Source organism: Pleurodeles waltl, chromosome 11, assembly GCF_031143425.1.
Source record: "Pleurodeles waltl isolate 20211129_DDA chromosome 11, aPleWal1.hap1.20221129, whole genome shotgun sequence".
Taxonomy (NCBI): Eukaryota; Metazoa; Chordata; class Amphibia; order Caudata; family Salamandridae; genus Pleurodeles; species Pleurodeles waltl.
In genome coordinates, this window is record NC_090450.1 from 876,632,403 (window position 1) to 876,656,081 (window position 23,679).

The window sequence follows — 23,679 nt, forward strand, 5'->3', positions numbered from 1 at the left end:
GTTGATCCCAAGCAGTTCTGAATCTGATTGGGAATCTGAAGCTGCACATTGATTGTTAGCCCAAGATTTTTCAGCAAAGCAATTGTCTGTTGTGTGTGGGGTTAGAGTTTCCGAATTGTGGATATGATGCATTGCCACAAATGCCAGACATTTGGTAAACCTTCTTGTGGGTCTCTTAATCCCAAAAGGAAGCATGTTGAGTTGATATTTGCCACTTATCGCAAGCCTTAGTAAGATGGTGGACTAACAAGCAAGGTAGAATTAAGCATATTTCAACACAAAGGTACTGTAATCTCCTCCTTATGGAAACAGGATCATCTCTTCAAATTCTGTCATCTTGAAATTAACTGGCCATTAATACCTGTGCATCTATAATTGGCATCAGGGTACCAGTCGTAGATGGAGTGCAGTTTTCTACCTAACTTTGACTGTGAAAATTAGTAGGCAATAAGCGAAATCTGAATATCAGATGTTACCTTGATAGCTTCTTGCAGGATGACAGAGGAGACTCTCTCAGAACTCTTCCCAGCCAGCCCCAACACCAAAGGGTATACAGGATAAAGCTGGGATTTAGTGTCAAACTATGTCAAGACAACTTCAAACATTAGGAAGCAAAGTTAAGCTAACAAATCACCGTCAGCACAAGCAACAGACTGGAATGCAGTACAAGCAATGAAATAAGGGAATGAGATGCAAAAGATTGCTGAACACTATGTCAGTAGCTTACCCGAAGTGTTGCAACACATCCCTTGCAGCCATTACGTGTCCTAAATAGGATTACTCAGAACCATTCCGAAAGTAGCTGCCCTTTGTCACGGTTTGGGAAATATCCATAGATCAAAATGAAACTTTGGAACAGAAACTAGCTTAAGCAATATGGTTCATTAGGAGTCAGTGTAAGAGTATTGCAACAAAACATCAAGGTGACCAATGGAAGAAAGAACCAGTCTGTAAGTGAAAAATATATTGTAAGTTACTTTTGGCTTGAGCAGCATGGTATGGCTACTGTGCAATTTCACCTGAAGAAAAACACCATGACAACAAAACCCTACTGTCTCAAACATGCTTTTGCGTTTGAACTAATAATCAGGTTTTGAGTGCAGTACTAACCTAGCTCCTGGAGTGAGTGTCAGAGCAAAAGAAAAGAAAGGTTGGCTCTTCTTAAGTACTACAGTGCATCAGGGAGTTGAGACGTATCCAAACCTAAACACCACTGTGCAGCAAAAGAACCATATCCCCCCCTGAGTGAGTCAGGTTGTAACAGTTAGTTACCTTTTTGGAACCATTTCCTCCAGAAGGATGGTATTTTTTGTCCTGTCTTATTTTGGTGAATTATTTAGTGGTATCTGCTGGAATCTGTTGCAGTACCCTCACTTACTGCTGCATACCCACCAATCCAGGCATTGTATTGTCCAGTGGAAGGGGAACAGAGTCACTCTCAAGGGTTGTAGGATCGTCTTCTTCCAGATCCTCTGGCTCTCAAACTATTTTGATGTGTTTCCCCGAAGTGTTCTGCAGAGATTGAAGAAATTGCTTTTCTGCCCATGTATGTATGTTTGATGCAAATGCTACAATTGCTTTTAGTTCATTACAGAGCGACACATCTGTGTGCTCTTATACTAAAGAGGGATTCGTTTGTGTCTTTCTACATACTTTATCTAACTTTCTCAACTTGAGGCCAATCAGATGATCACCATCCACAGGTCTAGGCTCTGAAAATCTGGCAGTGAACATCTACTGAAAGCAGACTGTTGTTTCTGTCTGCGAGCTGTTTCTGCTGTATCTAAGACACAGAAAATGCTTGCATTTGAGGCAGTATTACCCTCTTTCACCAACTTCTACATTTTCCCTGTGGAGCTTCAGGGGTGTACTGAATAACCTCCTCTATTTCTATCCATTCATGAAGATCATTTCTAGATGGCAATACCAGTCACTGGCAATTCACCAACCTATGGCTGCACCCTATACCACCTTCTAGCCAGCTGCTCTCACTCTCCGTTCCTGGAGGAGACTTATTCCTTGCATACTAGTTAAAATTCTTCTTTCCAGCAATATAAACAATTAGAGAGTCTGGTGCAGGATAATCTTAGTGTAAAGTTCAGCCCACTGAATAACTGCATAACATGAGGAAATATGCTTTGTTTTGCTCTTCCCCACTCCACCTGCTCTTCCTGGCTACCCCCTCCTCAGCCTTAGGTTCTTTTTGAAGTCAAGGGAAAGACACGAGGTGTAGCAAGTGGTGCTGCTGAGTAAGTTGGGACAGCTTTTGTCTTTTTCAGTGTAGGGAAATTCCTAGATTCAATTGGATTGACATCCTAAAATGGTAATTTCTTTCCCTTGATGTCTGGCACAGATGAATGAAAGCCTGCTGTAGGGTATCTGATGATTATGCCACCATCCAGATTAAAATGTACTTTAATCTTCTGTTGGTACTTCTATTTCAAAAGATGCTCTTACACTTTGTTGTCCTCAAGGTGAACATCTCTTTCGTCTGTTGTGTCTTTTTGTAACCATTCCTTTTTGAGGTTTGGATTGGCAAATGGTATAGTGACATCCTCTTGGAGTCATACTTGACAAACTAGTGCAGCCATTCTTTCCCTCTGATGTTGAATGGTCTGTTGCACCAAATGGCTTTACACACTAAGCAGTTATCTTCAGTATGGACCCAGGGTAAACAAAGACTACAGACCTCAAGATAGTATCTTCTTACCAAGTATGTAGCACAGGATGGGCATATGTTCCATGTCCATCCCCTTCACCGCCTACATCCACAAGAGCCAGTCTCATAAACAACGACAGCTCTTGTTGCAACTGTAGTGGACTTCAGTTTACATCACAAGCAAAGAGGGATTGTTCCTCCAAGTTCAAGCCTCACCCCATGGCAGTTGCACAGGATCCACCATCTTGCTGCAACCTCAAATTCTTACTAAACTAGGCCTTGGAAACTGTAGGGCCTCCCACAAGCCAAGAAGGCCTTTGAGCTTCATGGTGCCCATCGCAAGCAAACTGAGACAACATTGGAAGACCAAAGATGGGCTAAAGCTGCAGCGTGATCCACTGCAGCCTGTCCCAACACAGACTTCAGACAGGTTTTACAATGCACAATACTTACCATAAAGGTGAGCTCTGTTCAGAATAATAAGGTAGTAATAAAGCAAAAGTATTCTTTTGTCCCAACTGTAAACCAAGGAACTAGCAAACATGAAATTAAAATGTGTCCAACATACCCCAAGCACCAACAGCATTATCCACTCCAGATGGGTTTCCATGAATGACCTTCTCTCCCTGAAATGCCCACTTGTTAATAATGTTCAGTTCATCTACAGTCCACCTGTGGAGCAGAATAATATATTTTACCCTCACTTGAAAGATCGAACAGAATGGAAAGCTAGACACAAATCAAACTGCAATCAAAAACCAACATAATTGCATTGTGCTGTCGAGTAGTGGATTTAAAAAAATGTAAAAATATTAGGCCTTAAGAAGAGCATTTCCAGAAGTGGACCTAGAGGCTGATTTCATCCATACCACATAATTTCAATACACAACACTCTACAAAGAACAAGTACTGCCAAAGCCAATGTTAGTGGTTAAAACAAGATTCCTGAAATTAAGACAGTGATGTAGCAAATTACATGTCAGGCTGACTACATTAAGCAACAAGAAGAACAAGTTTCTTACTTTCAGTAACAAATTATCTGGCAAAGACATATTCTAGTTGCAGATTCCTTACCCTAGAATTTCCCCCCAGGCGTCAGACTGGATCTGGAGATTTTTCTTCGAGCAGTACCCTTGCGCACTGTCAGGTAGCATCGGTCAACTCCACGTGCGTCGATGACGTCACTGTATTATATAGGTATTGGTGAGCCAGAACTAGGAGCCCTGAAAACGGAGTCCCTGTCCATAGAAATCAGTTCGCAAGTATGGAGGATGGGTGGGCCGGTAAGGAATCTGCAACAAAAATTTGTCTCTACCAGATAATTCATTACCGAACGTAAGTAACTTGTTCATCTGATAGAGACGTCTAGTTGCAGATTCTCTACCTTAGAATAGATATCCAAGCAATACCATCCTCGGCGGATGGCTGCAAACCAATATCAGACTAAAAAGTCCTGAAGGACCGAATGGCCAAAGTAGCCGTCTCTGCGGACCGGACTGTCCAAGCAGTAATGCTTTCTGAACGTGTGCAGAGATGCCCACATTGCTGCCTGGCAGATGTCCAGGACCGGAACTCCGCATCCCAACACTGTGGCTGCAGCAGTTGCTCTGGGGGTTGCTTCTCTGCAAAGTGTAGCTGCTGTGCTTTTATGGTGGGAACATCTAAGTGAGTCCCTTAGGAAATCAACAAAGGGAGATTTGAACAAGGATGGTTAATCTGGCAGTCTGAGGAAGGCAGAGATGGCAGACACGTAGCCTGTAATGGTGCCCAAAGCAGAGCCCTGCTGGGCAAGAGAGAGGATGAACAGTAGAACCTCAGAGAGAGGTACAGAAAGGGAATCAACAGATTTGTTGGAATACCATGCCACAAACTTGTTCCAACAACAGGCGTTTACCGTTTTGGTGGAGGGACGTCTGGCTGCCAAGATAACATTGCAGACTTCAGGCTGCTCAATCTCCACGCAGGGAGGCAGAGAGTGGACAGGTTCGGATGAAGAACCGTCCCCTGCTGCTGCGACAGAAGATCCTCCCGAAGAGGCAGTCTGATCTGAGGATCGATGGCCATGCTCAGAAGCTCAGGATACCCTACTGGTCATGCCCAGTCCGGAGCCACAAGAATGACTTGGGCCGGGTTGTTGTTGATCTTCTTCAAAACTCGGGGCAGAAGTGGTGCTGGCGGGAAGGCATAAAGGTGGCCTGAGTTCCGCTCAAGATGAAAAGCGTCGCTGAGCGAGTGCCGCCTTTGAAACTCCAACGAGCAAAACAGCTGACATTGTGCATTCTCTGCAGAGAAGAACAGATCTAACCAAGGCTCTCCCCACTGCTGAAATACATTCCTCCACCTCCAGATGGAGACGCCATTCCTGATCGACCATGCATAGATGGCTGAGTTTGTCTTCTCGAACAATGGCGTTCAGAGAGCCCACCAAATGCTTAGCCACCAGGGCTATGCCCTGAAGTTCCAGCCATGTCCACAGACAGAGAGTCTCTTGACAAAGGGTCCACAACCCCGCTCTGCCCTGCTTGTTGCAGTACCACATAGCAGTGGTGTTGTCCATGAACACCTGCAGCACTTTCCCTTGGAGAGAGAGAGAGAGAAGGAATGCTTTCAATGCAAGCCTGATCACCCTGAGCGCCAGATGTGAAGCTGGAGACCAGACACCTCTGTGACCCCATGTGACCGCCCCATCCCAGGAGTGACGGTCACTACTGTGAGATCTGGTTGGGGAAGGGAGAGCCATCTGCCTCTGACCCGATCGCGATTTGAAAGCCACCACTGCAGATCTTTGCCAGTGCCTTCCGAGATCTGGACCATGTCGGAGAGATTCCCCGGATGCTGTGCCCACTAGAACTTCAGGTCCCACTGCAGAGCCCACATACGCCATCTGGCATGTGTCACCAGCAGGATGCAGGAAGCCATGAGGCCCAGCAGACTCAGATTCATTCTCAGCGAAAACGAGGATAGAGGCTGACACATCAGTATCAAAGCCTGAATATCCTGGACTCTTTTCGGGAGGATAGGCCCGAAACTGCATTGTGTCCAGAACGCCTCTGATGAAAGGAAGCATCTGATGAAAGGAAGCGTCTGAGAGGGAGTCACGTGTGACTTCACAATGTTTATAGTGAACCCCATTGAAAGCAGGAGGTCTGCCATAGTCTGGAGGTGGGAGACAACAGCCTGGGGCAAGCTCGCGTTCATCCGCCAGTCGTCGAGATAGGAGGAACACTGAAACCCCTAGCCTTGCAGATGAGCTGCAACCACGGCCATCACTTTCATGAACAACCGAGGGGTGTTGGTAAGGCCAAAGGGGAGCATGGTAAACTGAAAGTGCTTTTGACCTACAACTAACTAGTAGTAATGCCTGTGGGCAGGCAGGATGGGAATGTGGAAGTAGGCATCCAGCAAGTCCAATGCTACCATCCAGTCTCCAGGGTCCAAAGCAGGACCTGAGCTAGAGTGAGCATTTTGAACGTCTCCTTTCTGAGGAAGGGATTGAGGGCCCAGAGGTCTAAGATAGGGCAAAGACCCTTGTCCTTTTTGGGCACTAGGAAGTAGCGGGAATAACAACTACAAGCTACTTCTGGCACAGGGACCCTCTCTATGGTTCCCTTGGCCAAAAGAGCAACAACTTCCTCGCAGAGAAGTGCCAAGTGATCATCCAGTAGGTGATCGTAAGATTGTGGCATGGCTGGAGGGGTAGTCTCGAAGGGGAGGGAGTAGCCCCTTTGGAAAACCCACTTGTCCATCAGACTAGGAAGGTTTGGAGGCTGCTGCGGGACTGCTGGACTGGGAGGACCGCTGGTTCCCTGATCCACGAGCATGTGCGATCCTGCATCCATGGCCACGCAGTTTTGTGCAGCATGCGCAGTTTGGTGGCTGGAGGGGAATGGACGCGGTTGGGTGCCCTTTACATAGTCACAGAAGCCAGAGACTCCTTAAAGGGATCGAGCGGGGAGTCTGTTTTGTCTCCAAAGAGGTGCCATCGGAGGGCATGTCCATGAGTGATTGTTGGACATACTCCGAAAAGCCAGACGTCCTCAAGCAGATGTGGTCACGTAAGGCCACAATTGACGCAAAACGATCTGCCCAATGAGTCAGTCGTTTCCAGCCCACAACGCATAGTGAACTTGGCTGCATCCCTCCAGTCAGCAACAGCTCGGAAGAGAACGCCCTGGGCCTCCTCCGGGACCAGCGGCAGCACCTGTGTGACAGTATCCCGTAGAGTATGGGAATAGCGGCCCAAAAGGCATGCGGGGTTCACAGACCGCAATAACACACTGGAGGAACAGAACATTTTCTTCCCTAGTTGATCCAGTCGCTTTGATTCCCTATCCAGGGGTGTGGATGGGAATGCGCCAGATTAAGAAGAAGCTTGGATGACAAGGCTGTCAGGTGTAGGCTGTTGGGTTAGGAATTTAGGGTCGTTCAGGCACACGCCGATGGCAGCGTGCGACTGTCCTGTTCACAGGAGCCCCTGTGCTTTGTCTGGATCAGGTACCCAGAAGGACATCAGTGAGGGCTTCATTAAAAGGTAAGAGGGGTTCCCAGGTGGAAGCCCAAGGATGAAGCATCTCAGTCAGGAGGTTAGTCCTGACTGCCACAGAAGGTAGCCCAAGGCGGAGGACCTCAGCCACCCCTCTCACCACAACAGAATACGACATTCCCTCCTCTGTAGCCACGGTAGGGGAAGAAAGCATGCCAGCATCAGGAGAGGTATCCAGACCACTAGCTTTGCAGAGTTCCTGTGCCCAGTCCATTTCAAGGTCTTCCAGCTGAAATTCTAAAGGGTCCAGCGACCCCTCCACACTTTCCCATTCCAGTACCCATAAGAATAAGGGTCAGGATCCAACCTGGGGAATCAACACACTACTACAAAATTTCATTTAGGTCAACAACTCTCTGGACAGATCCCAGTCCGTGTTCCGAGGCAACCACTGCACGAAGACAGCTCTTCTTGCAGCCATCAATGACATCCAATCACTTCAAGACCGCAGCCACACTGCAGCACGCATACTCCTCAACCTTTCAGTGGTCTTCGACATGGTCTCCCACTGCACACTATGCACCAGACTCCACGACGTAGGAATCTGGGAACAGCCCTGAAATTGATCCACTCCTTCCTCTCCGGAAGGACTCAGAGGGTCAGGCTCCCTCCCTACACATCTAAACCCACATGAGTCAGCTGCAGAGTTCCCCAAGGATCCTCTCTGAGTCCAATTCTTTTCAACATATACATGACCCCACATCAGAAGCCACGGAATAAACATCGTGTCATACGCCGATGACACTCAACTCATCATTTCCCTCACAGAGACCCAGGCACGGGCAAAAGGAATTTCCACTCTGGAATGGAAGCCGTCGCCACCTGGATGAGAGAAAGCTGCCTCAAGCTCAACTCTGACAAGACAGAGCTCATCATTTTTGGAAACTCCACCTCAGCATGGGATGACTCATAATGACCCACATCGCTCAGCACCCCACCTTCACTGACTGAGCACGCCCACAACCTAGGCATCATCCTCGACCCCTCTCTATCTATGACCTGACAGGCAAACTCAGTCACCTCCTCCTGATGGCACACCATACACAAACTCCAGAAAATGTTCAAATAGATCCCAGCAGACTGCCGCAGGACAATCACCCATGCCTTAGTCACAAGCTAGCTCGACTACAGCAATGTTCTCTACGCCGGCACCACGACAAGAAACATCAAAAAGCTTCAACTCATTCAGAACTCCGCTGCCAGAATTGTCCTTAACCTCCCACGCCAAGAACAGATCTCCCAGCACCTGAGGACCCTCCATTGGCTCTGATAGAAAAACGAATCACCTTCAAGCTACTTACCCACACGTACAAAGCCATACACTACGTCGGACAGGTCTACCTGAACCACCTCGTCTCCTTCCACACCCCCTCCAGATCCCTTGATTCAACTGGCTCTGGCCACTATCCTTCGTATTCGAAAAACCACTGCCAGAGGACGATCCTACATCGCAGCAAAGAGCTGGAACAACCTGCCCCTATACCTCAGACAAAGCCCATCGCTCACCATCTTCAGGAAGAACATCAAGACATGGCTCTTTAGATAAGGCTCCACCCTGCCCCCCTCCCAGTGCCTTGAGACCCTCACAGGTGTGTAGCCACGCCTTACAAAAACAGATTGATTGATAGGCACTGTCGAAGACGGAACCGGTGTCGAGGGACGTCGGTCCATCTCTGGGTCGGAGTGAGGTATAAGTAGGGGTTTCACATCAATCATTGGCCCAACCGACGTCAGAAGCATTGAAGTCTTTGCCAGAGCCAGGGAAGGTAGCGTTGGCACAACTGGCATTGGCACGGATCCAACAACTGATCGAGGGGGCGTCCGAAGCTGGGTCCAAAGCTGCAGGCATGGAACCCAAGGGGGCCCCCTCTAACCTCACTGGGCCCGAAGGCGTTGCAGGGGGGTTGGTCTGCCCAAATATGAGGTGCATGACCTCACAGAACTGAGTTAGGCAAGGGTGGCTACGGAGGTGCAGAGTCAACCCAGAAACAGGCTCTAAAGACGGAGGTCTAGAGCGTCGATGCTCTTCCCTTGTCGCATTGTCCAAGCGATGGGGTGAAGTCGAAGAACGTTTGTTCTTCTTCAACTTCTTTTTCATGTGACCCGAATGTCCAGAGAACCTCGAGTGGGATGAAGTAGAGAGGTGATGACTCCGCGAGCGGTCTTGTGACCTTCCTTTCGATTGAGACCAGGAGCGACGCAGAGTCTAGCGCCAGGCTGTCATGAGCTTTATGGACCACTCCCTCAAAGCCTTCGGGTTCATGGCCCAGCACTTGGAGCACAACTTTGGGTTGTGGTCACGCTCCAGACACCACAAGGACATGAGGTGCGGATCCATCAACGACATCATGCGGTGACAGGAGTCACATGGCTTGAAACCCATCTTAAGTGACATCCTCGACACATCAAAAAACTGTCAAAAAAAACTCGACAAAATGGTTGAAGTCAGTCAAAAAACGACTGAGGGTAGCTCTCTCCGGACCTGCACGTAGGCTGGCGCGGAAACAAAAGAACTGACGTCAGTGCGCCGGGGTGGTGCCTCTATACTACTGCGACGTCATCACGGTGAACACGATGCCAGTGACGCACACAGAGTCAACTGATGCCACCTGACGGGCACAACAGTGCTGATCGAAGAAAAATCTCCAGATCCAGTCAGACACCTGGGGGGTGGGGAGTGAGGGGGGGAATCTAGGGCAGGAATCTGCTACTAGAAGTCTCTATCAGATAAGCACATTATGCAGCACATTCTGTGGCAGGCTTATCTTGTAATTTTGTCCATTTAAAACTTATAGATGTGACTCCAGGGACAAGGAGGCTGGGGCCAGGAAGGGGAGAGTCACCCATCCATGCTCCCCCATCCTGTATGAAGAGAGTTAGAAGAAGCCAGGATAATCTTGTGCAGGCAGCGCATAACCAAACTTTGTTATTTTACAGGACGTCTTTCCAGATAGTAAAACTGGACCCAGGGTGCCTTCGCCCAGAAAATTCAGGAATGACAACAAGATGCCAGTTGTGATTAGGAGAAGCAATATTCCCCACCCACTCATAATTGTGGCATTACTGTGTGTTGGGCCAGATAATACAAATGGATGCATAGAGCGTATGGCTATTTTTGAATGATGTTTTAGGTTTGCAGATGTGTTCAGTGGTAGGCTGTAAGATGCCATCCTTCAAATTCCATAAGGACCTTGGTCCACATCTCCAGGTCAATCGGTATACTTTTGCAGAGTCATGCAATAAAAGATTTGCATTCCCATTAGCTGGACATATTTCTGGGTGATCTTTCACTTACATTTCAGCACGCTGGTATAAAAATAACTCTTTAAGTGCTCCACTCAGCTGTAGATGTATCCAAAGGTAATTATCAAATTATCAAATATCTTCCAGAAACTTTTACACTTGTCCAATGGGGAGGGCAGGACCCACTACTAAATTCTGTAGTATACCAGCCCCTACTTTCCCAAGACCCACTCAACATTTCTGACACTGACTTGATGTAACAATAGAAAGCCATACACTGTAACATTAGACACCTTTTCTCCATCAAAGGACGCAAATACTACTCTAGGGGCTAGATGTACGAAGAAATTTTGTATTTACAAATGGCCCAATTCATAGAATCGGGCCATTAGTGACTGCAAAAAGGCTTTTCCTGATGTACAAAGTCCAAATTATGATTTGTTAATGTGTTACCGAATCGCAAATTTGGGTTTTGCAATTAAGTATTTGGAAGGGGCATGTTGAGTACATCCCTTCCAAACACCGATTCGCAGTGTTATGTACCAATCTTTTGCATGCAAAATTTGGTTACAATTTGCAATTCACTCAAAGTTGGTGGTAACTGTAGGAAAATGGCCCTTGTTGCAGTTACCCTCCCCACGTTTTGCCTGATATTGATGCTGACTTGACTGAGAGTGTGCTGGAATCCTGCTAACCAGGCCCCAGCACCAGTGTTCTTTCCCTAAAAATGTACCATTGTTTCCACACTTGGCACACCTCTAGCGCACACACACATAAGTCCCTTGTAAAAGGTACCAGTGGTACCAAGGGCCCTGTGACCAGGGAAGGTCCCTAAGGGCTGCAGCATGTGTAGTGCCACCCTAAGGGACCCCTCACCTAACACAGGCACACTGCCATTGCAGATTATGTGTGTTGGTGGGAAGAAAAAGGCAAAGTCGACTTGGCATCCCACTTAGGGTGCCATGCCCACAAAACACTGCCTGTAACGTAGGTAAGTCACCCCTCTAGCAGGCCTTAAAGCCCTAAGGCAGGGTGCACTATACCACAGGTGAGGGCATAGCTGCATGGGCAATATGCCCCTACAGCAGTGGTTCCCAAACTTTTTCGATCCCCGGCTCCTTTGACCTATTGGCCGTGTTGGCCACGGCTCCCCATTATGTTACTTTTTTTTGGCGGGTGGGGGAACGTAATCCCAGCCTGTACCTGTACCTACACTATTTACAGTTTGACTTCTTAATTCTCTCGTTCAGGTTCCTGAAAACCATTTATTTTAAATGGTTTCTTTTCTTTTGTCATAGGGATATTATTAATGGTACTCTGGCGCCCTCCGCTGGTCACAATAATTAATGCAGGGGGTTTTGTTTCCAAAACCACGGTGAAAAGCTACCGATTAAAAGCACCTCCGAGTGGTTTCCAGACTGTGTGCGGCGCCCCTGGCTAATTTTGACGGCGCACCAAGGAGCCGCGGCGCACAGTTTGGGAACCACTGCCCTACAGTGTCCAAGTCCATTCTTAGACATTGAGTACAGTGTGGCCATATTAAGTATATGGCCTGGGAGTTTGTCAAAACGAACTCCACAGTTCCATAATGGCTACACTGAATACTGGGAAGTTTGCTATCAAACTTCTCAGCACAATAAACCCACACTGATGACAGTGTTGGATTTATTTACAAAAATGCACACAGAGGGCATCTTAGAGATGCCCCCTGGATTTTACCCAATCCTCTAGTGTAGGACTGACTGGTCTGGGCCAGCCTGCCACTGAGAGACAAGTTTCTGACCTCATGGGGTGAGGGCCTTTGTGCCCTCCGAGGCCGGAAACAAAGCCTGCTCTGGGTGGAAGTGCTTCACACCTCCCCACTGGAGGAACTGTAACACCGGTCAGTGAGCCTCAAAGGCTCAGGCCACATGTTACAATTCCCCAGGGCACTCCAGCTAGTGGAGATGCCTGCCACCTGGACAATCCCCCACTTTTGGCGGCAAGTCCAGAGTGATAATTTGGAAAAACAAGGAGGAGTCACCACCTCAGCCAGGACCTCTCCTAAGGTGTCCAGAGCTGGAGTGACCCCCCTCCTTGCAGAATACTCCATCTTGGGTTGGAGGACAGGGACCAATAGGGATAGGAATGTGCCCCCCCCCTCCCCAAAGGGAATGGACATAAGGAGGGTGTAGCCACCCCCAGGGACAGTAGCCATTGGCTCCTGCGCTCTGACCCCTAAAACGCCCCTAAATCTTGTATTTAAGGGCTCCCTGAACCAAGCTAGTCAGATTTCTGATGACCTCACAAGAAGAAGAAGGACTGCTTTGCTGAAACCCCAGCAGAGAAGGAAAGGAGACAACAACTGACTTGGCCCCAGCCCTACCGGCCTGTCTCCTGCTTCAAAGAGCCTGCAGAAGAAAGGCGATGCATCCTGCAGGTCCAGCGACCTCTGAAAAACCTCCAGAGGGATGCCTGCATCACAGAGGATCACAAACTCCCCTGTCAAAAGAAGAAAAGAAGAAGCCTCCTCTAAAGTACTCCCACCTCACTCAAGAAGCGTGAGTTCTAACCACTCTGCACCCGACGCCCACGGCCCGAGTCCAGGTGGCGCAACCGACCAGATAGGACTCCCAGGTGACGGCGACCGAGTGCCCAACCTGGGATGACCTCTCTACCCCTCCACAACAATGCCTGCAGAGGGAATCGAGGATCCCCCTGACCCCAACTGCCCTGGACGAAGATGAGCGACGCCAAAGGACCCACAGCACCCGGAGCCCCCAAGCCTTGGAGAAATCGACACCCGGTGCAGCAGCGATCAACAGGCGGCCCTCTTCCCTGTCTGACGGGTGGTGTGCCAGAGACACCCCCCGGACCTAGTCTGCAGCACCTGAGTGACCCCCGGGGTCCCCTCAGAGTTTCATTGGAAACCCGACGCCCTGTTTGCACCCTGCACCCCGCCGCCCCAGTGCCACTGAGGGTGTGGGTTTGGTGCCTACTTGGGGCCCCTCCAGTGCTCCTCTAATCCCCCCTGGTCTGCCCTCAGAGCCGCGGGTACTTACATGCTGGCAGACCAAATTCCGAGTACCCTCTGTCTCCATAGGAGCCCATGTTAAAATTGCTCAACTTTGACCTCTGCACCCGGCCAGCCCCGTGTTGCGGTAGTGGGTGTTTGGGGTTGACTTGAACCCCCAACGGTGAACAACCTATAAATTGGAGACTGAAACTGTAAGTTGTGTACTTACCTCTAAAACTATACTTTATTTTCTTCCCCCAGGAACTGGTCTGAAAATGCAGTGTCCACTTTTAAAATGGATATTCTCTGTTTTCTTAAAAACTGTTTACTTGACTAAAGTCAAACAAAGTTACACTGATTTCTATGCTAAGCACTTACCTGCAAGAGTATTTACTTCTGAACTGAGTCTTGTGGTTCTAGTAATAAAGTAACAAAAATATATTTCTATATAAAATACTATTGTCTGCAGTTAAATCATTGAGTGCGTGTTTCTTCTATTGCTTGTGTGTGTACAACAAATGCTTAACACTACCCTCTGACTGCTCAACCACAAATAGAGCATTAGTATTATCTATTACTGCCGCTGTCAAACCTCTGGGGAACCCCTGGACTCTGTGCACACTATATCTCATTTTGATATAGTATATACAGAGCCAGCTTCCTACAGTAACCCATTCACACCTTTGAGGTAGTCAAACACAACTTTTTAAAGAGCAGGCTGTAATCTAATAGACTACTGCCTGCTCCTAAAAAATTAAACTTAAACGTTTCATGTTTTTCTTTTTAAACGTATTCAAACCTTAAAAGTTTCATTTTTTTCTTTTTAAACACATTCTGTTTTCCTCTAAGGAAAACAGGCTGCATACAAAGAAGATTGCTTTATTTAAAAGCAATCACAGACATGCTGGTCTGCCAAGACCAGCAGGTCACCATCCATGTGATGGCAGCATATCCCAGTGAATGCTACTAGCTATTAGCTTAGCTATTAGTAGTGAGACATAATAGACACCACAGACTGGCACATATTGGAAAAGGAGAATGTTTTGAGCCAAGGTGGTGATATATGTTTGGCAGGTAAATAGTTGCTCCATTGAACAGCAGGTTAAAGCTGATATGCAGATACATCGAGCCTTAAACACAACACAGAAATCCCCATACACAAAATGCTGCTGTGAGTTTTCACATACATCTCGAGTTCTAGTGGTGCATGGTAAGTAGTTTACTATTGACAGAACTACCAGCTGCTTAGTTTAAATGCTTACGTAAAACTTTTATTAAGACAAATGTATACACATGTTGATAACCGCAAGACAGAAACAGAGTTCTAGGCAGCTTTCACAGAGACACACAAAAGGCTGTTTGTCAAGGTGTTTAGATCACATGTGTCGTTGGTGCAGAGGGGTGGGTGACTTTGAAAATAACTATTAACAATGTCTGGCAGGGGAAAAAATAACTGGCTGCAAGAGGACGGCTGGCCAGTAGTCAGCACCTAAACCACCAAAAAGTATTGTCATCACTGTCCTGTTAGGTTATTTTGACCTATGGACAGACTATCCAGTCCTACCCACCATGTTGAACAGTAATTGGCTTCACCGAGGCACAAATCAACTTATGTACATCATTACGAGTTCCATGGTAATCTTGATGGAGCTAAAAATCGGATTTGTCTGCCCCACTGTGTTAAAAAGATCTACAAAGACTCCGTGGATGCAGGTGATTTCACGCAGACACTTCACAAAATGTCCAAGCGAAACTCTGGGGAAAACGGAAATTACTTTCGGAATCAGTTGCAGTATTCCAGATTCCAAAAGTAGTGCTCCACTTTCTGGAGATACTCTCAAGATCCACATTGTAATCCCACTATAATCCTTCAGAACTTCAGGTACTTGCGATAACCGTAGTTCAAGGGAGAGGAATAGCATGCCGTTTTCAAGTTGACTCATAATGGGGCCTCATTTCGTCAATGTAATCTGGTGTAGAAACCTTGCACAGTACCTGACAAAACACAATTGTGCACTGTTGCTTATAAAGCAATGCTCTCTTTATTGGGAATTGTCCATCTATCATTCTGTTGTGGATTTAGGTGGAAGGGCAGGTTAAAGAAAATAAGAACAAGAAATAGGACATTTTAAGGTGTCTTACCTGCCTGTGTCAGTCCCATATTCCAAAGGACAACTAATCTGCCCGCTTGTGGTAAGTAAAGCAGCTGCCATGCACACAGAATAGGCAGCGCTGGAACCTAAACCTGCTCCCGTAGGCAGCTCGGACCACACTGCTATATCCAAGCTTGGTAAGTCTCTACAAAAATACAAAAAAACAATCTACATTTAATGAAAACATGCTTACTTCATTTTCCTACACAAAGAGGTCTGGTCATAGTTGAGGTTCTTAGGTTTTGGCTCCATACACCAACATGGTGAATATGTGTAGGTCAGTGTATGATGCGGTCTTCAGCAAAGAAACCCAAGCCTGGACCAAACCATCAATGAATATACAAAGCATGAAGAAGTCATTTTTAAGCAGACAGAGATTGACAAGCATCTTACTTTCAAAACTCACTTTTTGGAACTAGAATGACCCTTTAATGTCTTGAGCACTTCATTTTTAAGATTCTCAGACTAGCTACCCAAAGCCCAATACCCTCTGTTGTGTGAAGACTGAACCGAAACATATGGAGTACAACGATCAAAACTGGTTTCCATTGTTTATGGGTAAAATTGCGGTATAGCTTTCAAGAGAGACCACCTTGCCTCCTGATTGAGACCTGCCTTTCCCATTTTCCCAAGTTGTGTGACCCTAGATGAATCATTTTACCTCAGACTATCTCACTATCCTCACATAAAAAAGATTGAGAGTTCTCAGAAACCGGTGAATTTGCAGTGGTAAATGCTCTCTAAAGTTACATGGTCCATTTCGTTGGTCCCGTTAGCCTTACCACTTGCCCCCGTCCCTTCCATAAACTCTACTCCAGAACACAGAACCAAAGTACAGCCCGGCAGATAAGGGACAGGATATAACCTTTGTCAAATTGTGTTTGTATATCACACAGCATCTGTTCATACTGCTGTTGTACTTATGCAAGAGACCAGGAAGTCTGATGCAACACTTTTCCAAAATAAAGCACGGGATCATTTTTTTTTGTCTAAATGACCACCATTCTATAACAGACAAAAATAAATCTAATTATGAAGGTGTGAACTGATAAAGGTCGATACCACTAAAAACAACTTTATCAGCGTGAGCAGTCACTGTTCATAAGTCAGTGAAAGTACGATAACAAATTGAAGAATTAAATGGATGAAATCGGGAATCTGGGCAAAATATGGCAGGTTGTGACGAACTGCAAGAGTAGTCTGGGATAACTCATTTTTATTCCCTTTGTTACTGCTGCTTAATTTCATGAGCTTCTTTTAACTTTTTCAATAAGGCCCCTAACATAAATTCTTGCTTAAAGAGCTTGAGCTGAAACAAGAAACAAAGACAGGGCAAATAGCACACTGTTATGTAGCATTAAATCACAAATGGCAAAGACAGAAGTCAACATTAATTGTGCAAGGGTTTCACTGAATCAATCAAAAGAAGAAGAAAATGCTCCAGAGACAGAAAAAACACAAGAATTAGGGAAGAAAGGCATCAAATGAAGATCAGAGATCTGAGTTAGACACAAAAGCCATCCAATCATGGGAAAAGAGCTACCTCAAAGCCCACTCTATACAGTAATATATAACAACACAGTCTGAGACAGTTGAAGTTGTCTATAGCAAGACCGCAAAAAGGATTACTTGATCCCAATCAGCAAAAACTAATAGGAACACAAATGGGAACATGTAACTATCCCTAAAATGCCATGACCTGAATAGGCAATCCATCCAAGAAATTAAAAAGCCTCACAAATCCAATTGCTGGAGAGGCCTGCCCCAGTGTCTTAGACCTTCCAACCATTAATTGACACTCGTGTCACCAATCAGCACCTAAAAAAAAGGGAGTAGCACCATAGGTAAAAAGGAAAGCATCTTCCTTAGACCCACCCACTTCCTCAGAACCCAACAAGATCCACCCACAAACGATTGTCATGAAAACAGACATTGGTTGTTTGGGTCACTATCACAGCCACTACCACTCTTTTGTGACAGTGTCAATCACTTATTTGTTTACCCCTGAGGAGGGTTTCATTCTCACCATCATGCTACTGGCTACTGTTCCTATGGAGGGCTTCTATTGCAATGCAAGTAGCGAATTGTTTTCAGGAGCAGCAGCATCTAAAGGAACTATCTGATAAAAAGAGAAGCAATCTTGAAAATAAGGCAGCCCACTAAAACAACACATTTCACATTATATACAAGTAGTTCAGCTTATTAAGTATGCTAATATACTGTGGCGTGTCATTTTTATTTATTTTGAGCCTGTTTCCAGTGCACAAAAGCTACATATTACAATTAATTTTATACAGTATGGATAATATTCAGACTATGCTGCGTTTTATTTCAATTATGGTAATTGCTGTTCAATAAAGATCTTCAACCCCTTGTAGTGTTTGTCAGTGGGTACTTAAACAGCCCGCCATACAAAAGCAAGCACTTCTGGGGCGAAAGTTCTTGCTTTGCTGCAATAATGAACACTCCAAGACTCTGCCTATGAAGTCATGAGACAACTGCATGTAGATCGGTGGAGCTACAGGTGAGGAAGGATGGATTTCTGCTGGGTCTCACTGCCAACTCTGCGACTGCCATTCTTCTAGTATCAATTCGCACAACAGGCCTCTTCCCTGCACTTTTCCAGTCATTTCTCCCCCCATCTTATCACACACATCTGCCAGCCCATCTTTTCTCCTGTGCAAATCTGTGTTCCACAATTCTCCCCGCCACCACTCACATATGTAATATCCTATTATTCTCTGCACCTGCAACCCCCTCCACACTGCTGCTCCAGTGTTCATGTGCCCTTTGTCTCCTGACACCTTTCCCTGCTGCGTCTGTCTCCATGTTCCATTTGTCTTCTCCACAGTCACTCTGCTGACAGACCCTCCTCCTTCCTGCTTCGGTTTTCATGAGCTCAGCGAAAAAAGTGCTTTGACTTCTAAATAGCCAGTCCTTTTACGTTTGTCAATGCTTGTTTTTTATTGTTTTACTTTGAAGGAGTAGAAACATAGCGTTTCCTTAATCACCTCCAGGTCCAGAATATAAAAAAAAATACATTGTCACCTTTTTATTTTTACACAGTGAAAATAAGTAGTGTAAAACACAATTACAGATTCAGCCAAAGTAACGAAGAAAGTAAAGCGTTGATCTATCAACATTACATGAAGCATCTGATATTTTACAATTATATCTAGATGAGAGTTATTTTCTGCAACAAAGTGTTCCACGCGGTCATAATTTATAAATGCATTTCGAAGAGTAGGGCACTTTTAATAAATGTTCTCTTCTACTGACAAGACACCTTATTTCAGAACTAAGAAAAACTACATAAAAACGATGTTCGAGAAACCCTTTCAAAATGTTGTTTTAAATAATTTAATTTCTCATGAAGTATAGCTTTTGAAAAACACTTTAGAGTCAAACATGTGCTATAAATGTATTTTATGAGAGTATTCTTGTAGGTCTTTTGGGAGTCACCGTAAATGGATTTTCAGAGAGAAATATTACTGTAAAGTCAATTCTAATAAATTATTTTCCAATCTACCAACTCTGAAAGCCAAATGTGATGCTATTTTGTAGGCTCCTATTATGCGCATTAATATTACTGAAAATAATATATGACTAACAAACATACAACTTTTCATGAATAAATGTGTACGGTGTGTATGTACATAAACGCACACACACACACACACACACACAAACGATGATAAATAACTGGTAACTGGGTAATATAGTCCAATATGGTCGTCGAGAGAGTCAGATGACATCAAAAACCAGGTATATGTCACCAAAACCCCGAGAGGGAAATACAGGACAATATTCTACATTACCCATTATGTATTTTTACGTGATTTATTTTTGTTGGGATAGCTGGAGAAAGATGTTTTTCAAACTAATGAAACAAAAGATAAGTACTGGACTATACAGTTTGGTTGTCTGCACAAAACAATTATAATTATGTAGTTAAGAATGAGAAGTTAAAAAAAAACCTTTGCAAGGTTTAAAAACCTTCAGTCTGTAGAAGCCAAAGATTGTTGAAGCTGTCCTCGTCAAAAATCAACTAACAATGGGCACAGATTAGAATTATTATGTTTAGGTTTTGTTTACTTTCCCTAAATAGATTACTGTAGTCACGGCCAGTGGTATTATGCATTTCCGTGGTTACAGCATAATAGGTTTACTGCATTTGCCACATAATTTGCTGCATAATTAGCAGATTTCAACAGAAAATGTATCCAATTCAAATAGATCACACAGTATTGCTAGAGAATGCATGCCTAGAGGACCCGCTGTTTTCATCGGCCCGCCTGCACACCTTGTGCGCCATGATGCGGCCTCCCGGCCAAGGCCTCTGCAGCAGCACTGCCTAACTTCGGCATAGTTGTCAGAGGTGGGCTGGGCCACTTGATCATCAGACACTTCCTTCCCTCTCTTCAGCGTGCCGGCTTCAATGGCTGGGGTGAGAGGGCTGGGGTGAGAGGGCGCCAGAGATTTCCCCGGTGGCTACCAAGCCCTGCAGCGGAGGCTGCCTGCGCTGCTCCCTACTCCGAGATCCCTTGACTGCAGAGCACCTCTCCCACCAACTGCGGGAGGCCATATAGCTTCGACAACTCATTCCTCTTCTCCAGATTGTGGTGTCTGGGGCTATCTCTGTGGCCCAAGTGCATGGGCCAAGGCATCAGGTGAACAGTGTGACACCCAGGAACGGTGGTCGCCGCAGAAGTGGCTGGTTGCGCTTGTACACACCCTCCCACTTGGGAGGCCCTGGCCTCACCATCTCCCGCCTGCCCTCATCTCACCAGGACTGGTGGAGTGGGGCGGGCAGGGTAACCTGGCCCACTGTACACTCCATGTGGGGGTGAAGGCGGCACCAGTCCGGCCAACAGTTATCCCGGACCTGCCTTTGGATGGGGACACCAGACACTGTGGAAAGCTTTGCACCATCCTACCCTGTGGCAGCAGCTACTAGCCTGAGATGCCAGGCACTTGACCCTTATCCTCGACGACGTACAGCCTTGATGCTATCAACCTCCTGGGTGCAACCTACAGCAGACTGGCGGACCACTCCCATCAATGCCCATTGCGCACCGCAACCCTTGCCTGAGCACTAGGACTCGAGGACCTGCAAAACAGCGCTCGCTGTCTGCACTTACAGGATCCCCTGCATGGCACAGCACATTACCAGTTATATTTTTTCTGGGCGGGACACCTTCGCTGCCTGAGTGGGAGACTCTCTTATTGCCCCTGAAACTTATGCCACTGGTTTCTTCCTCCCCTGCCTAGGCCACTTCTCTCAAGGGCATGAGGAGAGGACACCACCAGCCCTGCCGCTTGTAACCGCTTTCCTGGTTAGTCCGCCTGCACACTTGTACACTGCTCCCTAACCCACTGAACCTAGCTGGGATGTAGCCCCACCAGCCCTCATTTTTGCCTTTTTTGTTGCCTTCTACCGACCTACAACGTTGAAGCCCTCTAGTAAGCTGCTTTTCAACAGAGCTGTGGAAGGTAAATAGAAGGATGGCAAAGATGTGAACCCCAGACATGACACAGCCCTGGATACGATCTTACAGGAACTGTTTGCTCCTAAGACTACTATGATGGCTGACAACACTTCCAAAACCTCACTTGATGTTCAGAATTGACCACCAGCTATCCTCACCAATAGACTGGGACCAGGACCGCTGGTATCTTCAAAACAAGATTGTGGAATTAAAGCACCAGGAACCGCCGTGATAATCTCTGTCGTTTAGGGTCCCGGAAAAGTTTTGAAGGCGAAATGCTGGGATTCTACTGAGATTTCTTGCCAGTCAAAACAAAACTGTTGCCCAACCCCTCATTAGTTCCAGACAGCACACCGCATTCTTTCTCGCCGCCTGCAGAGCAGCCCAGACCACGTCAATCAATCAATCAGGAATTTGTAAAGCGCACTACTCACCCGTGAGGGTCTCAAGGCGCTGAGGAGAGGCAGGGGGAAAGGGAGGGGGTGTTGCTACTGCTCGAAGTTTCCTGAAGGTAAGGTCTTTGGTCTGGCGCAGGTGGGTGGGAAGAGTGTTCCACGTTTTGGCGGTGAGGTGCGAGAATGATCTACCGCCGGTTGTAGTTCTGCAGACGCGTGGGACAGTTGAGAGGGTGAGGTCGGTGGAGCGGGGATGCCGGGTCGGGGTGTAGAAGGAGATTCGTCTGTTAAGATATTCTGATCCGGTGTTGTGCAGTGCTTTGTGAGCATTGGTAAGGGGTTTGACGGAGATTCTCTTGTTGACTGGGATCCAGTGCAGGTTTTTCAGGTGGTCTTTGATGTGCCAGTGGATGTCCAGGATGAGCCGTGCGGAGTTGTTCTGGATGAGTTTGGCCGTGGTTCCTGCGTAAAGGGCATTGCCGTAGTCCAGCTTGCTGCTTACAAGGGCTTGGGTGACTGTTCTTGTGGTTTCGGTGGGTATCCATTTGCAGATCTTTCGGCGCATGTGGAGGGTGTTGAAGCAAGAGGAGGAGATGGCGTTGACTTGCTGGGTCATGGATAGTGAGGGGTCCAAGATGAATCATAGGTTGCATACATGGTCGGTGGGAGTCAGAGCGGTTCCGAGAGTGGCAGGCCACCAGGAGTCATCCCATGCAGAGGGGGTGGAGCCGAAGATGAGTACTTCCGTCTTGTCAGAATTGAGTTTGAGGCAGCTGCTCTTCATCCATTCGGCGATGGCCTTCATTCCTTTGTGGAGGTAGGTCTTGGCGGAGTCCTTGGTGAGGGAGAGGATCAGCTGGGTGTCATCATCGTATGAGATGATGTTGAGGTAGTGGGATCGGGCGATGTTAGCAAGCGGGGCCATGTAGACGCTGAAGAGGGTCAGGCTGAGGGACGAACCCTGGGGCAAGCCGCAGATGATTTTGGTGGCCTCCGAGCAGAATGGGGGGAGACGGAGTCTCTGGGTTCTGCCGGTGAGAAAGGAGATGACCCAGTCAAGGGCTCTGTCGCGGATTCCAGCATTGCGGAGGTGTGAGCGTAGGGTGTGGCAGCAGACGGTGTTGAATGTGGCCGAGAGGTCCAGGAGGATGAGGGCGGCGGTTTCACCGCTGTCCAGTATGGTTCGGATGTCGTCGGTGGCTGCGATGAGGGTGGTTTTAGTGCTGTGGTTGCTGCAGAATCCGGATTGGGGAGAGTCCAGGGTGCGGTTCTCTTTGAGAAAGCAGGTTAGTTGTGACTTTCGCCAGGAAGGGGAGCAGGGAGATAGGCCGGAAGTTCTTGAGGTCCTTTGGGGCCGCCTTGGGTTTTTTGAGAAGGGCGTTGATCTCGGCGTGTTTCCAGCTATCTGGGAAAATGGCAGACTCAAAGGAGCTGTTGATGATCTTCCGTCGTTGGGGTGCAATGACCGAGCCTGCTTTGTTGAGGATGTGGTGAGGACAGGGGTCAGATGGAGAGCCGGAGTGGATAGTGTTCATGAATTTGATGGTGTCGTTGTCGTTGACGGGGGGAGCAGGAGAGCAGGAGGTTGGTCAGAGGTGAATCTGTGGTGTTGGTGGTTGCCAGGGGGATCTGGGTGCTGAAGCTGTCGTGGATGTCTACTATCTTGCGGTGGAAGTAGGAGGCTAGGGAGTCGCAGAGGTCTTGGGATGGTGGGATGTCATTGGCGTTGGAGCTGGGGTTGAAGAGCTCCTTGTGGCGGTGTGCGTTGTTGTTGATTCACGTCAACTCACTGCATGCTTCTTGAGGCACCAGCAGGGTAGGGCAGTGCTCTCAGTGGCCAGACGCGAAGGACCACTCCTCCATGATGGGCACAAAATTTACATATTGCAAGACTTCGCTCATAGCACTATGGTCCTCCGGAAGAAGTTCCTTCAAATGTGCCCGCCTCAAGAGTATGAATAATAAAGACAGACATCTAGACCTGGCTATAATGCTCATAACACATGGTAACAAGATGACATAATTTAACAACCCAGGACAATTAGAAGGCTTCTTGGATTCTTTGACCCCTTTGGGTATGGAGGCTAGGGGGTGACCAGGCTGGCCCCCCACCCACACACAGAGACCACTCCGCACAGCCCTGCCCGATACTCCAAGGGGATGAGCGCTGCTGGTTAGAGGAAGTCACCAATCTCTGGTCAA

At 47.1% G+C, this 23,679-nt stretch overlaps 1 protein-coding gene across 1 annotated transcript in view; it reads right to left on the reverse strand.

Moving 5' to 3' along the window:
- MVK (mevalonate kinase) overlaps window positions 1-23,679 on the reverse strand; it is a 165,883-nt gene that overhangs the window by 67,368 nt on the left and 74,836 nt on the right. The window contains exons 5-6 of the mRNA XM_069214735.1: window positions 15,583-15,738; window positions 3,228-3,331 (exon numbers count right to left, since the gene is read on the reverse strand). Coding sequence (XP_069070836.1) covers window positions 3,228-3,331; window positions 15,583-15,738 — 260 coding nt within the window. The remainder of the gene's footprint in view (window positions 1-3,227; window positions 3,332-15,582; window positions 15,739-23,679) is intronic.